At 40.0% G+C, this 16,548-nt stretch overlaps 1 protein-coding gene across 3 annotated transcripts in view; it reads left to right on the top strand.

Annotated features, from left to right (window-relative positions):
- The window catches only part of SPATA5 (spermatogenesis associated 5), a 211,938-nt gene that overhangs the window by 50,828 nt on the left and 144,562 nt on the right, over window positions 1-16,548 (top strand). For all 3 annotated transcript variants that reach the window (XM_054065089.1, XM_054065090.1, XM_054065091.1), the window contains exon 14: window positions 6,878-7,004. In XM_054065089.1, the coding sequence (XP_053921064.1) occupies window positions 6,878-7,004 (127 nt within the window). The remainder of the gene's footprint in view (window positions 1-6,877; window positions 7,005-16,548) is intronic.

Here is a 16,548-nt window from a genome sequence, read left to right as displayed (position 1 = left end):
AGCTGAAAGAGGGCAGATTGCAGATTTAGACTAGATATTAGGAAGAATCTTTTTTCCTGTGAGGGTAGTGAGGCCCTGGCCCAGGTTGCCCAGAGAAGTTGTGTCTGCCCCATACCTGGAGGTGTTCAAGGCCAGGTTGGATGGGGCTTGGAGCAACCTCATCCAATGGGAGGTGTCCCTGCCCATGGCAGGAGGTTGGAACTGGATGATCTTTTAAGGTCCCTTCCAACCTCGACTGTTCTATGATTCAACGAATTTTACCCAGTGTTTGATAACGATCCCTTAGGCATAGGTACGCTCGCTATGACGTTTTGTATTGTGAAGTACCTCTTCTTGTTGTGAGTGCATCTACCTAGAGGAATCGGTTAGTACTTGTAGGTGACAGTTATGCATCTCAGAACATGAATTATCAGCAGAGATAAGTATGCGATGTAAAGGTCTTGTGATTTTGAGAGGGAGAGGTAAAACTGTTATAGGGAAAATATAGTGATATTGTGCTGCTCATGTAAACATGCATGTCTCTGTAAACCTACTATATTTAATAAATTCTGGGTTTTGAAGCTCAAGTAGCATTCAAGGGAAACAGAGTTCAAAGGGCCCGCTCTGCTGTCTTTAGCGATGACAATATTCTGACTGAACTAATATTTCAGCCGGGTGTATCTCTGTGGAAGAGCCTGCTTTTCTGGACTGGCAAGGCAATGTCCATTCTGCTGGACAAAATGCCCTGCTGGTAGAATATTTGAGTGAAATTCTGTATTTGGGAAGATGCTGCAATTATTATTTTTCTGGTAGTGCAATCAGAGTAGATTATTATATTTTTTCCTAATATTGTGGAAAACCTTGAACTGCCAAAGCTATATTTCACCAGAGTTTGTGAGGGAAGGAAATAAAACAGTGTGATAGTGAATTACGATCACAGGAGTTGGACTGAAAAGATAGGTTTGGCAGGTGCTCCTTGCTGACAGGTTACCCCTGCAAAACCCTGACAGAAATGTCAGACTCAATAAAAATCCTTCAGACTGTGTGAGCGTGGTGACTCTCGCGTGGGAGAGTGCTGGCAAGGGGAAGTGGTATTTCAGGAACCTTTAACCTCCGTAGTTTGTGGAGAAGCGGAGAGTCCTGCCAGAAAGGTCTGCTTCAACCTTTATTAATTTTTTGATAGCAACTGTTTTGATATGTCAATGGGTTTTACATTTGTTTTGATACGAAATTATTTCAGAGGTTCCAGTGAAAGAATTATTTGAGATGTTATCACGTTCACAAATATTTTTAAAACCTATACATTTTGATTATGATTGCAATTCTTTTGTGAGGGAGGGAAAAAAGTTAAAGGCAGCCTTTATCAGTTTGTAAATCTTGCCTGATAGGACATTTTGGGAAAGAAGGTGAGCTGTACTCCCTTCTCACAAAACCTGTGTTATAGATTTCAGCTGTGTGGAGATTAATCCCTCTGCAGTAATTTATCCTGGACGCCTCTCTTGAGATCTGCCTCTTTGACCTCGCAGATCTGTCGGAGGTAGGGTCCTCTGTGCAGAAATGGGGCTTTTCAAGAGAGGGGCCCTCCCAGACTTCCTTCTGGTTTTGTAGTTTCACAGTTGCTGTGAATTTAAGAGCACTGAAAATATTATTGTCTGACTATTTCCTGCATTTCTACATCTACAGTTTAGCAGCGTAACTAAGTAAAGGTCTCAATTCTGAAGCTAACGTGTTCAGACAGGCTTCAGTGCAATTGAAGTCAATGGCGGGGTGGAGAGTCACTGGTTCTTCTTTGCAGGATTTAAATGGTGATTGAGACTTAAATAGTTTTCCAGTGAAAATGACATCTGGTGTTATGAAAAACATTTATTCCATTGGCTTTGGAAGTGTTCTAGTTTGTCAGATGATGCAAATGTACATCATTAGCTCGCGGTGGTGACGCTTACCAAATTTCATCATGAGGTGAAACCGCAATGGCTGCGTTCTTAGACTGGGTTTAATTTTCAAATATTAAACTATCTGATGCATAAAGAGGGAGGGGAGAAGAAAAGGAAGTTAAAGAACTACAAATGTATAAAACAAGTCAGTTGCTGTCAAAATATTGCCAATAGTAAGAAGGTTAACAGATTTAAATTTGGTGATTTCACACATCTGGTTATGTCTGGAAACAAGATCTTTGGCCTGAAGAACTACATAAGCCGGTGAACTGTATGTACCCCTTGGTGCAGTGGTAGAAATAGCTGCAGTTGCTTTTGTATCCCCTGGAAGAAGTTTGAGAGTGGTTTAAGATGTACAATGGGAAATGTAGGTGCCCACTGTGATCTGAATCCAGCTGGATAGAACAGTCATTGGCTAAGGCCAAAGGAGATAAGAAAAAGAAAATGTGCTATGGAGAGCCCTCACCTGCTATACTTAGTTTAGAGCTGGGGCTTACAGTCTCTCAGTTCTGTCAGACAAGGCCAGAATTAATTCAGATTAATTGTGAGGTTTTGGTACACTGTAGGATATATGTTTTATTCTGTCAAAATGTGTATTGGAAGTGCCTTTAGCTAAATACCAGGAGCAGGTTTTGTTTCCCATGTTCACCTTCAAGGTGCTTTAGTCCATGGATAGTCTTACCTGGCGGGCTTTTGCCATTCAGGAAGCTTCTCTGATGGTCAAGTGAAGTGCCTGTGCAGGAGCTCACGTGTGCTTGGTCTGAGACTGGTGAGCCACTTGCAGGATTACCTGAAATATCACACAGGGGAGGATATCTGGCTCTAACTAATGCAATAAACCAGTAAACAAAGACATTTTTTTTGCCTTTAAAACTCCTTTATCGAGGATTTTAAAGAAAGAGCGGTTAACAAAAAGATTAAAATAATGCATCGCTTAGAGTCTGATGTATTTCATTAGGGAAATACAAGATCGCTTGGAATTCTCAGGCCCTTATGGGACAGCCAGGCTTCTTTTTGCTCACACGTGTTTTATTTTGGAGTTCAAGGCGTTTCTGGTTAGGGCACGGTGCTTGCATACACATGGCCCTGCGTGGATTATGTGAGGGGCTTAATTCTCACTGCCTGGATTTGCAGGCAGTGTGTTGACAGGAAATGAGTTTGTACCAGGATGTGCCTTCTGAGGGCTATTTCCATGCAGTTGTGATGATGACATCAACGTGTGGAGGTTGGGGCTGGGGGGGGGAGCAAAGACAGCCCCTTGGCTGGAAGTTGGTTTTGGCAATGCCTCCGTGGGACTGGAGGGTTAATCATCATTTGTGTCTCCGGTTGCTGTTTGCGTCAAAAGTCCGAGCGGCTTTAATGAACGATGCCTGTGTTAATTTGAAACCCTTGCTGGGAAATCATGGGAAAATGGAAAAACGCATACTTGTGTGTCACCCTTCAGATTAACAGCTCGGGCAGCGCTCGAGCTCTCAGAGCGTGTGGTGTGGCACTGAGGCAGCTCCCAGCAGATGGTCAAGAGTTCTTTCCCTGTAAACCTGTGCCTGCCTGTGATTTTTATAGGGTATCCTGTTAAGCCAAAAGCTAATTTGCCGTAGACTCTGTGCTAAAAATGGTGCATCGTGTGACAGCTTAGTGAACTATGTAAATAAAAGCATTGAAATGGGAAATCTCTGGTGTCACAGGTGTCAGACACACTTCCATTTGATACTGGGTTTATTACTGATACTTTTTGCATGCATCATTTTAAAGTTTTTTTTACTCCGTTTTTAACATAGACCAAAGGAATGGTTTGAGTTGGAAAGGACCTTTAAGATCACCCAGTTTCACCCTTCCTGCCATGGGAAGGGACATGTCCTACTTGGATCAGGTTGCTCAGAGACTCATCCAACCTGGCCTCCAGGGATGGGGCAGCCACAATTTCCCTGGACAACCTGTGCCGTGCCAGTGCCTCACCACCCTCATAGGAAAAAAATTCTTCCTATTATCTAATCTAAATCTCCCTTCTTTTGGCTTAAAACCATATAATAATAAAGCCCCTAATAATGTACTGTTATCCTCCTTCATTGTTTGAGCAGTATTATCCCATCAGTGATTGTTTAACTGCCATTTTCTGATTATGCCCTTATTGCCTGAAAGTCTTTAAAATCCACGTTCTCCTGTAACAGTGGGGGATTTAGAATAAACACTACTTAAATTTTTTTTTTTTTTTCTGTCTGAAGCTTGTAAGAGCTATGTTTATACTGGAGAAAAATGTGCTATCCATTCTAGCCACGTTTCTTTAAAACCCAGTATTATTTCTTCTTCGTTTCCCAAAGTTTAGCATCTCCACTGAAGTCTTCGAGCTTCAGATCATCTCATATAACGTTAACTTTCTGGTCCCAGTCTTACAATTACTTTTTCCTTTGCATAGCGTTTTCTTGCATGCAGTCTATTGCGTATAAAGTGAAGTAAATGTAAAACTTATGCAGGATGGGAGGCCTGAATCCCTGCTGAGCCTAGCTTATGTTACAAAGTTGATTTTAATTTCCTTTAAGCTCTGTGTCCTTCGAAAAACATTTACTATCCATGTGCAACACCTGAAGTGTTTTATCATGTAACAGCCCTCTGTTCAGTCAGTGGGACCGCGTCCTGTGGGTATGTTAGAAACGGCCTAATATCACTTGGGAATTTCAGCAAACCGAAAAGCTGACGCCTCACTAACCCAAGTCCCTTCTTTAATATTTCTTAGCAACCTAACTATTCTGTTAGCCAACATTTGTTATAGCTCCTCAAAGATATTTTCCAGACTAGGTCTTATAAGTTAACTGTTTTGCACTGGAAAATTACAGAACCACTTGCAGAATAGGAAAGTTAGACAATTTATTTGGAGGAGATCTGTACAGCAGCACTGGAGTTATTACTGTTTCTTTGGCTCTGGGACATTTAGGAGCCACTTTGGTTGCAGGTGTGCTGGTGGTGGATGGCGGTGCTGCGGCAGTATACATGCGTAATAGCTACGCAAAGTGCTTATATTTTAAAATGAAATATTCATTTCGGGAAACTAGTGTTTGGCAGGAAAATTATGCAGCATTTGTGTGTGTAGGAGCCTGTATATCTGTATGCACATTTAAGAGCACCTTTGGAAAAGGACTTTTGAAAAATTTGAGATTAAAAGAGTATCTTTATCCTAAATAGATTTTTGGGATGACAGTAGAAAAATGTATATTGTGGGAAGAAGACCAGCCTCACTTAAAGTGTCACCCTTCTTTTTGCTTCTTAGCATGAAGTTAGAGAGGTCTGGAAGAACTGGGGACATTAATCTTTTAAAATTGTAATGAAAAGTGCCTGCTTAAGGGTGGGGAAACGAAGCCCTCCTGTGTGTGGCAGAAGGAGAATAGCCTTGCAAGAGCAGTCCTGTTGGCGAAGGAAGATGTAGCTCTGTGTATGCAATCCGCATGGGGAAGGCTGTGTTGAAAACAACAGGGCTTTTGGCATGTGCCAAGAGCAGGGCTCCAGATTTCTGGCAAAGGAGGATAAAACCTGTGGTTTTTATACTATCTGGCAATTCCTAGCTGTTTTTCCCAGCTGCTTCAGCTTCCCTGCCCCTGTTCAGCAGAGGGAACTTTTGTGATGAGCCACTGCCTGTGCTCGCTCTGGCCCTCCCCGTGTTCGTTTAGAGTTAGGTGCTACAAGAAATGCAAATACATCATTTGTCTAGTGCATCTGCCAGCGTATGAGCGTGTGGTTATCTGTGTATGGTCTTAGTGTCTCCTGGGTCTATTATCCTTTTAAAACCCAAAAATTACATGGTGTGCAGTCACCTATTTTTTATAATGTTTCAGAAATAAAATCTCTTTATGCAGAACCAGGAGGATGTTATAAAGAACGCAGCCATTCATGAGATGTATTATTTATTCTATCACGAGATATGTGCTTGGTCTCTTGATTTGTGCAATATCTTCCTTTTCTTCATTCTTTATTGTATGTGTGAATATATGCACACACAAATATGTGTGTCAAACAGTTGTCTAGGAGGAAGGTGGTACATCATTTGGCGTGATGGCTTTGAGCAACCCGATTGAGTAGAAAGTGTCACTGCCCATGGCAGAAGGGTTGGAACTGGGTGATCTTTAAGGTCCTTTCCAACCCAAACCATTCTATGATTATATCACAGCAGCTTTAATGAAAATAGAGTTTATTTCTATAACACTTTTTGTTACTTATAGTTAAGCAATTTAAGCAAATTTTCCATAGACTTCAAGATTACCAGAGTTAATGCTAAACTAAAAGAATACATGTCTAGAATAGTTTATGCCTTGTCTGGTTAGGCTTTTCGCATATTGGTGATTTCAAAACAGGAGTTTTCCATTTCTCAGTCTTGTTTTTTTTTTTTCATGGAAAATCAGCCAACTTAAAGGGCTGACAATGCTATTATGAGGCAGTTGATCAACACTCAATTTTTTCTCATTTGATAGGGAGACTATAAAAATGTAGAACTCTGCAAAATACATAACTACCTAAACTTTTTATACTGCATGGGGTGGTGCAAGCACTAACTTGGATGATGCTAAAAATGGATGCTTCTCTGACTAGTAAAGAAGCTGTATCAATTTGGTTGTCTTAAAAAATGTTTATTTCAGAGATCAACTTTCTGTTAAGTTCTTTAAAACCTGCACAGCAGGGTAGTAAGGAAAAAAAGTCCAGTTGCTTTACTGAATACCAAGAAAAATATTGAAGGACTAATTCTCCAATTTGTTTTTGCTTACTCCATATGACTGATGCTGTTTCAGGTATTGAAGGTAAAAATAAATATCAGAAATAATTAAGATAAAAATATGGATCCCTGTAGATTGAAGAAGAACAGTACATTCTTTCCTTTCTCCAATTTTCTAGGAAGTGAAAGCTAGAAAATTGGAGAAAAATTCGAAAAATCACTCCTAATCATGTGATTTAATTTCTTTTTTTTTTTTTTTTTAAATCAGCTCTTCAGGTGCTGGGAACGTGGCAGACCGTGTCTTGGCTCAGTTGTTAACAGAAATGGATGGGATAGAACAGCTGAAGGATGTGACAATATTGGCAGCTACAAACAGGCCGGACATGATAGACAAGGTAAGAATAGATGCACGGTCATACATCCTGTTCTCCTGAGAACACCAGATTTTGAATTAATGCCATTCTCTCTTGCTCTCCAAACTGTGGTCTAATCAATTAAATGATTACGAGTAAGAGTTTGAAAGTAAAATCAAGACAAAGGAAAGGATTATGTCCCTCACTTCTATTTCCCCTCTACGAAACTTTTATCTGCAACAAAAAGTTTTGTGATAGCCTTAAGAATCCATTGCCTAGAAGAAGTTTACTTTAAATCAAGATCATCGAACTTGTGCAACAAGATTTCTCTCAAACTGCTTCTGTGGTTTTTGCTTCTGTTGTGTTTGTTTATGCAGGAGCTTGCAGGAGTTTATTGGTTTCATTAGTTACTTCCTTTCAAATGATTAAATATCTCCTTGGTGCCATTAGCCTGCTGCCAGCAGTACGGTTTCAACCATAAACAATGCAATTTCTCCTTACATCCTGCGGCAGCTTTGCTGTAGAGACAAGAACTTTTCAAGTTTGGAAAAGCAGAAGGGCTGTAATGCTGCAGAAAACTCTGAACACAAACTCAACCGAGCATCCCTCTAGAAAATCCACTTTAAAACTGCCTACCACCGCTGTGTCTTCTCACAGCTAAGTGCAGTAGACGGAGCAGTCTAAAGTGATTTCCTTTTTCATAGATTCCGTAGTGTGGGTAAGGTTCTGTATTCCACAGCTTTTCCCTTACGCAACATTCATGAATTTGATGACAAGCTGGTAAGTAAGGTTTGTATACATATGAAGTCTTGGGGGAAAAAAAATGTGTATTTTGGCTCCAGAGCACTGCCTTCCCTTTTGAACTGAAGGAAACCACACAGCTGATGCTGTCCTGATGAACGCTTACTTGGAGCCCACTTATCCACGATCTGTGTGCCTCTCATGGCAAAGCAGAGCGAGCAAAGAGTTTGTAGCAAAAGGCAATAAAACTGATCAGTGAAAAATGTGCTTGTGCAAAACTGAAATTTGCAAAATTCCACTTTTGTCAATTTGATTTGATTTTTTTTCTTTGATGACTATTCTTTGGAGTCAGACTAAGCTGAATTTGAAAAAAAATTCAGTTTGTTGAACAGAAAGGAAATTTTCTTCTGAATCAGTTTAACATTATCCTGTGTTACCTTAACCACTACCTGGGAACTCTGTCGTTCTCCCTTTTGATGGATTTCTCTTGGGCCCACAGTGAATGCTCTTTTCTAATGTTTTAGTTTTTGTGTGAAATATTGGCTTGCTGGGATATTTATTTGAAATATTGGCAATGTTGGGACAGTACTGCCATGTGTTAACGGGTGCCATCCTGCAATATTGCTTTTAGATAGAACCTGAGTTACTAGATTTATGCCAACTGAGCCTGCATCGCTGATGCAAATCCAGACTTCTTAGCCTGGGACTGAAAGTTTTCATTTTAACATGGTGGGTAAAAAATTGACATCTTAGAACTGGAGAATCATAGAATGACCTGATTTGGAAGGGACCGACAAGACTGAACAAGTCCAACTCCTATCCCTGTATAGATCAATCCTAACATTCACACCATGTATCTGGGGGCGTTGTGCAAATGCTTCTTGAATATTATCAGTCTTAGTGCCATGACTGCTTCCCTCGTGAGCTGTTCCAGTGCTCCACCACTCTCTGGAGGAAGAACTTTTAAGAAGAGTGGTGTTTAGATGACAATGTGTCTTATGTATTCTTTCCCCTAGTAAAGCTGATAGCCTTGTCTCTAAAAGTAAAGAAAAGGGAAAAGTTGCATGAGACAGTGCCTCCCACAGTAGCACACTGTGTGATTATAGGAATTTTATTAGCAGGAAACCATGAATGGATATTTTGGATTTTTATTCAAAACTGTTTTTACCAAGACATAATGGGGAAAAATAAGATCTGGTAATTCACTTGCAGAATAGCAGAAAAATTTCACCAATCTGGATGAAGTGGGTTTTTAAACTGTGATTTAAAGAGAGTGGAGAACCATATTTGGGTTGGTATTGCTCAGATCATTCTACATCCAGACAGGCTATACCAAGCCATCAGCTTCTCCTGGGTCTATGCATTATTTGCCATGCATGAGTTGCATTTTTTTTCCCCTGGAGGAAAGAAGACTGACACCAGAGAGCATTTGTATTGTAAACTTCACTTAATGGGAAGTCTTTCAGTATGTCTTTTAGTTTACTTTGTGTTTGGTGATCCCTTTGAAAAGTTAATGTTTTGTTAAATCGGTTTAATACTTTATATGAAAATATCAGTTCTGTTTTGCATTACAGTAAATGAGTGTCCTGTTTTCATAGGTGTGTGATGATAGTGATTTATAATGAATGAACTTTACATATGGTATAAAGGCACAGGGCAGTCTGTTTTTTCTACTTCCAGGAACTGGGAATATGTCTGGCGTACTTTTTGTGACTATCTTTTGGTTTTTCAAACCAGGAAATATTTGAGGAATGGATGCTTTGTCAGCTCTATATTATGTGCTTACAAAAGTTGTAATAATCCATTCAGCATCTTCATTTGTATGGCTGCTCCTTAACTGAAAATGTGATGATTAATCTTCTGTACTTTGAAAACAGCACATGAAGATATCAAATCTAAGGGTATTCCCCCGAGTTACCAGACTTCGTCATCCCTGCACACACTGCACTATGTTGCTTTCAGGTAGCGAGTAGATTTTGAGTCAGACCTTATAAAGTTATGTTTAATGGTAAACCTGTTTTAACTTGTTACTAATGTCTACTAATAAGGTAATTTCTCTAAGATGTCATGATTGTATTGAAATATTATTCCAGCCTTAAATCGCGTCCCATGTTTGTAGCACTTAGCTGCTTTGCATCTCATTCATGTGGTGCTGGAAATACTTTGGGAAGAGTTTCTGTTTTTCATAAGAAAACAAAACCAGCACATACTGTTTTCAGCCGTGTATGATACAGAAAGTGATTTCTCTTGGAAGGAAAATACTCTGGAACAAGATGTTCCGAACATTCTTTGAAAGTGATACAGAAACAAACCACTCTGAGTCAGTAATAATAGTAAAATCTTCCCTTTTATTATTCATTCTATAAGTAGAATCGATGAGCAATAATTGGAAAAATGCTTTTGGTGACTTACCCACTTAGGAGTGATTTTTCATACGTAAAATATTTTACAGTAACTTTATGGAGCTGCTTGCGATTCAAAGCTTGCCTGTATTTTTCCATGTAAAACAAAGGAGATTGCTCATCCCCACAAACTTCACACAAAATATTTTGAACATTTTATAGAATTTGAATAGCTTGAAATTAAATGTTCTGTTCAGATATATGTGTAGACAAGCTTTGCTGTGCTGTCTGACAGACTTCCATGGAAGAAAACCTAGACAGGATCATCAGGATTTGTGTCCTTTTGTTCTATTTCGGTGGAACCTGTTTTCCTAGCCTTTAAGCACTGGGCTTACTTCTCCCATGAGAAGGGTGAATTGCTATCATTACCTGTCCATACAGATATCTTTTTTTTTCCCTCTTAAACAGTGTTTGAATCTCCATTAGCAAGGGTATGGCGAAGGAAGAGAGGCTGTCAGATCCCCAGGGACCCTGGTGAATGTTTTAGCAGAGAGGAAGCAAGATGCGTGTTGCTGGCATCAGATAGTTTTACCTCCTGCTGGGTCAAATTTGAATGTCAAACACATTAGCTGTGATGTAAAACACAAGGCGCTGAGTGAAGTGATGGCTTATGGTATAGGATGACATCCTGGTGCTCCTGACAGCTTCACTTCTCCTTATCGTGGGGTGCAGAAAAGATGTATCCTCAAATATGCTATTTGCATAAGAATGACAGGATGTGATAGGACAAATGAAGATTGATGAGATGCTGTGCTGTCAGTGTTGCCCATTGTCTCTAGATTGATGATCGTCTGGATTTTGTCCGTGTTCATGGGCTTCAGCGTAGCTTAAACCAGAAACTATCCTGGTACATTAAATGCTGAAGAGCTGAATCTTTACAAATACTTTGTTGGTACAGGAGGGCTTGAAGCATCTTGCATGCTGCTGTAAGAACGTGTTCTGTGTATTATACCACTGCAGAGGATTTTTTTTCTGCCTCCTTTTGCATAGTTTATTGTACTTTCTTAAAAACTTTCTGCTCCCTAGCCTTTCTCCTCACTTTCTTCCCCTTCAATCCTCTCTTTCTTCAACTGCAAGTTTTGCTGTATCTTAGATAAGCTCTTGGCTTCAGTGTATTAACCACTGGGTTTGAATTCAGCTTATTTAGCTTAAGAACATGGATACTACTGAGTTGAGTTGTCTCTTCTGCTTACGCAAATGAAATAAACCCAAACTGCAGCCTATATTCTTCCTAGCAACTGCTAAGCGTGAGGCAAGGGAATAAAACTCCCTTCCCCTTGTGGCTGATTTGCATTTGGAGGAGTCTTTTGGGCAGAGGAGTCAAACTGAGGTTCATCAAGTTGATCTGACCCTCAAAATGTTGATTGCTATGTAGTTATGGGACAACCTTAATTTAAAGTGGCTTGTTTTGATGAAAATAAAAAATGCACGATAGGGCCATTTGGCAGAATCAGTGAAGAAATTATGATTTCTTGCCTGCAGCAAAAGTAAATAATCTTTCCTTTTTAAAAACATCAAAGTTCTGTCTTTCTGAAGGCTTATGGAAGAAATTCAAATATTTAGGTTTGCAGTTTTACAGGTTAAAAGGAATAGGAAAGAATCTTGTTGTCTGGAAATGTGTATGTGCTGTTATAAAGCAGGTGATGCTATAAGCAGTCAGATGCAGTTGCACAAACTGAATTTGCTACCGCATAATGTATCTTCCTATTTACGTATTTGCCTATTTGTGGTTTCCATTTGGTCAGATACATCTTTCTGTGTTATAGCTTTGACTTGGTAGGATTTCAGTTTTCCCAAAGAGAGCATAGGACCGTGGAGTTACAAACCACGTAATCCACCGGTCATGAGGTTTCCCTCTGTGACACCCCTCCACCTCATTGTTTGATCAAACATCACAAAATACTCTAGGCTGGTAAGGGCTCCTGCGGGGGTCTCCTGGTCCAGCCTTCTGCTTGAGTAGGGCTTCAGTGTTAGGTGAGCTTGCTCAAGGCTTTTCCAGAAGAGTTTTGTGTTTTTCCAGGCGTGGCTATCTCAAGAGTCTGTGGGCAACTGCTGCGTTGTTTGTCCACCTTTACCAGGAAGACTTTTTTCCTTATATCTAACAGTCTATCTTGCTGTCACTTGTGCCTTCTGTGTACCTCTAAGAAGTGCCTGGCTTCGTCTTCTTAACAGGCCATCTTGCCACTCCGTGCTCCTTTAGGTATGTGAATGCAGATGGAGATGTACATGGAATCGTGAAGGAGAACTTGGTTTTTTTCTATCCCTAATACCAAGGTGGGAAACTCCCTAATCAAGCAGTGCCTGAAAGAAGGACCCACCTATGCTAAACTACTTTAGGACTCTGGAGGAGGAAATGTAAATATCTAGCTTTTCTTTATGCTCTGCGTTGGGTTTGGCTCAAGGATTAGCAGTCAGGTGTCTCTTGGCCTCGCAGTGATACAATATGCACGGAAGAAAGGGGGTATGACTCTATCTGTCATTGCTCAGCATTGCTTTTGTACGCATTTCATCCAGATGGAAGCATAAGACCGAGTGCTTGTTAGAAGGAGATGGTTCTGGGATGCTTACTGCTTGGCAACGTATTTTATGGCAGTTGAATAAATTAGTACTAAGTAGATACTAGTTGGAGTAAAATCTTTTTACACACTTAATTTGGCAGTGCTAGGTTACTGGAGATGAAGTCCAGCCTCAGGACTGGTAGAAATAACTGACAGGTAATCTGCTTGCTCTACCTGATATCATATTACTGAAATCAGTCTTCATTTGTAGATGGGCTTTGTAGGCATCATGAGAACAGAACAGGTAGGGAAGTGTTTCCGAGTAGGAATCAAAGCATGGAAACACAATTGCCTTGTCTTTCTGTGCTGCTGAACCATTAATTACTATTTTTTTCCTTTAAATACTGAAATGCCTCGCTGCTTGTCAAAGAGCACTCTTCATATTCTTGTAAAGCCTAGGGATTAAAAAGAGAGAGCGAGATTTTGTGGGTCTCCTTTTCAGTCAGCCAGCACCTAGAATCTTACATCATTTTGCCCAGGTGCAAGTGTAGATCTTTGAAATAACAGAAGATGTGGGATTTCTTTTGAAGACAAGATTGGTCTGGAGCATATAATAAATTTTCAGAAAGTGAAGCTTTAGGGAAAAGTGATACCAAACTACATGCCATTGAAAAGAAGATCTGATATTCCAAAATAGTTGCACAATCTTGGCACCATCACATTTTCCATCAATTGGTTTTCTCTGGTATGTGTGTGGGTTTTTACCCTTAATCTAGTTCAACTTGCAACTCTGAGTAGGGCAAAGAGGTGCTCTGGGAAGTAGCTGTTTCTCAGAGGTCTAATTTTGCCTTCATTTATATCAGATGTTTGCATTTTAGGGTGATTAAGAGCTCACTACGTTTATTTGAAAAAGAAGAGCAAAAGAATGACTGAAACAATTTAAATATTGTCACACATTCTTTTCACTTGGAAAAGTGAAATGACTAAATAGACACCATTGACAAGCACTGCTGTTTGCTGGGCAAGGTTTCCAAGTTGATGATTTGAGGATGGATTGAACAGTGAACCTGTAGTCCCTAAAGAGTCTGACCACTCTGTTTCAATGCAGAGGTGGTTTCTGTGTTCGTGTACGTATGTATGAAGTTTCTGTTTAAACCAAGAACTAGGTTTTAAGATTCACCTGAATCTCTCTCTCCCTCCTCCCCCCACCTCACTGATGAAAACTTTGCTTTCTCACGACTACAGCAAATAAAATATTTCCAGGTGTGCGAAAGTGATTTCCCCCCCCCAACTATTCGATTGTCGGAGTGTGGAGGGCTGAGTAGTAAATCAGCCTCAAGGCTGCTACGGTTTTAAAAAACAAAATCTTAGTGGTGACAGCCAAAGAGCACAGTGACTTTTTCACTCAAGATTTATTACTTGCCTGAAAAGAAGGGTTGGAGGGAAAACTTGCCGGACTGCATATTTTCTCCTTTAGCAGATATACTATAGGGCCAGGGTAAGTTGGCTTTATTTTGCCTGTGAAAGCATACATCCAAACAATGTATGTAAAAAGTATAATAGTTTTAGTTCAAATAGGACAGAAAAATAAATATGCCTGATCTTATTCTTTAGAACAGAAAGCGTTTCTTACATTGACTCAGTCATGTGTTTTAGCATCACTAATACTTCCATAAACTTCTCTGCAACACGTGCCAGAAAACTTATTTGAAGGTATCAAAGCGTATTTGTTTCATTTGGAAAAGTACAAAGGTGGGGAAGTAAAGGCCAAGGGCCAAAGTTTGTTCTTATTCGTACCTCCTAAACTCACAAAGTCCAGATGAATCATCGAATCCTAGAATTGCTTGGTTGGAAAGGACCTTATAGGTCATTGAATCCAAACGTACCTGTCCACTACTAAACCGTATCTCTGAGCACTTAATCTACCTATGTTTTAAATACTCCAGGGATGGGGACTCAATCACCTCCCTGGGCAGCCTCTGCCAGTGCTGGATAAGCCTTTTGGTGAAGAAATTTTTCCTGATGTCTAATCTGAACCTCCCCTGGTGCATCTTGAGGCCATTTCCTCTCGTCATATCGCCTATCAAATGAGGAACATAATGTGTTAGAAAGCCTCCAGATTGTCAGCCAAGTGGGGAATTTAAAAGGTTATCAGATTCATGTTTATAGCGTAAATACCATCCCTTGGTTCTGTCGGTCTGTAACTGTTGTATGGGATGGTTTTGAGTTTTGTTTTTTTAAATGGCAATTTATTTGTAGGATAGCATGGGAATGAAATGCGTTTGTGGACTACATGGAGTCTCAGTAGAAGATCTGAGGTTAGGTCAACTTAATTCTTCATGTGGGTTTGGTGACAAAGTAGGAAACTTGATCTAGAGATTTAACACTCATTTTATGATGAAGTTTCATGTGCCTATACAGCAAGTTTTAACTGCTAAAACTTGTGCATGTGCTTATGAAGGTACGGGGTTTCACTTCCTACTTGAATTACTTGAGAACAGTCTATGTGATGATAACCTTTTCCATCTGAATCCTTTCAATTCACTCTTCCTGCTTTGTGCCGAAGTTTAGGTCCTGCAGGGATTGGGTACAGCTGAGTGGCTCTCCAGAGACGTGTGGCTTGGTTCAGTTCCCGTGGGAGCATCCAGGGGATGCTGTCAGGGCCTTGGTGGTTTGTAATTGGAAATACAGGGCTTTACAACAGGTGAGCGTGGTGCAGCAAGGCATGTATCACAGTCAGCATGTAGGATGGTGTGGTATAGTCATTATATTTAATAAGCTTCGTTAGGGTAATGATAACAGTTAAGGAAGAGACATTCCAAAAAGTCTTGGGTTTTAAATATTTATGGGATTGATGGTGAGAAGGATGTTAGTGTAGTAGTCTGAGCTACAGAAGCTAGAGGAATGGCTGCAATTATGGTACTTGGACTGTAGCCATGGACACGTTTAAGGCTTGCTTTGCAGTTGATCTTTTGCCCAGCTTTCCTCTTTGTGGAAACAAAATGCACACTATGCATGTAGGGTTCTTTGCATATACTATATTCAGATAGTGTTATAGAGAGTGTTGTTGTCTGAGCACCCATGAGTTAAGAACTGTCATGCAATCTTAATTCATTATTCTTTGTGTATGTGCGTCATAATGCAATCTTTATTTACGTTAATTAAAGTAGTATTCATTGTGCATGATTAATTAAATTGCATTAATTTAGAAAATTATTTTTACGAGTCATTATGATTGCCTCTACATTAATTACCTTAATACATTTCCTTGCTTTTGAGGGCTTTGATTTACACTGTTTAAAATCAGATGAATGGTTACTAGATTCTGGGGGAAGTATTCATATTCCATTGTATGGTGTTATATTGAGATCTTCGTGATTATCAGCAGTGCTGGACCCTCTAGATCTGCCATAGAAAATTTAATTGTTTAAATAGGTGGTAAATTGACAATATCAAACTCCTGTGCTGTTCTTTGTGGGTTCTGCCATGCAAGATAAGAATGGATATATAAATTACTTTTTCAGTGGTAATGTTTCGTCCAACTTTCCATAAGCATAACTCCTTCCTTATGTTCTTTCCTTGGTGTTTCTACCTATCCAGTTTGCTTGCTCTTTCCTTAAGCAGTATCCTCTTGGTCAGTATTCCTTATGTCTGATGCCTTGATGATCTTCAGCAAACTATTCATCTAATCTCAGTATGATTCTTGCTTCTAGTCTTTTTGTTCAGTTGACGTCAACTTTTTTCCCTTGTCCTTGCATTTCTGGTTGGATGCATTCCTGCCCAGCCAGGATTCCTCAATCCTTTTTCCTCCCAGGCTTACAGATCTAGAGTCCTTTTTTAATGACTGTTGGGTTTGCCCCAGTGTCCAGACTCTTGGTTTTCAATGTGTTCGCTACTCCTCTCAGGCATTTCCTTTGTGCGGAGTCATTTGTGGTGTCCTCTTTC

Source organism: Cuculus canorus, chromosome 4 (genome assembly GCF_017976375.1).
Source record: "Cuculus canorus isolate bCucCan1 chromosome 4, bCucCan1.pri, whole genome shotgun sequence".
Lineage (NCBI taxonomy): Eukaryota > Metazoa > Chordata > Aves > Cuculiformes > Cuculidae > Cuculus > Cuculus canorus.
This window is presented reverse-complemented; position numbering and strand designations above follow the sequence as displayed.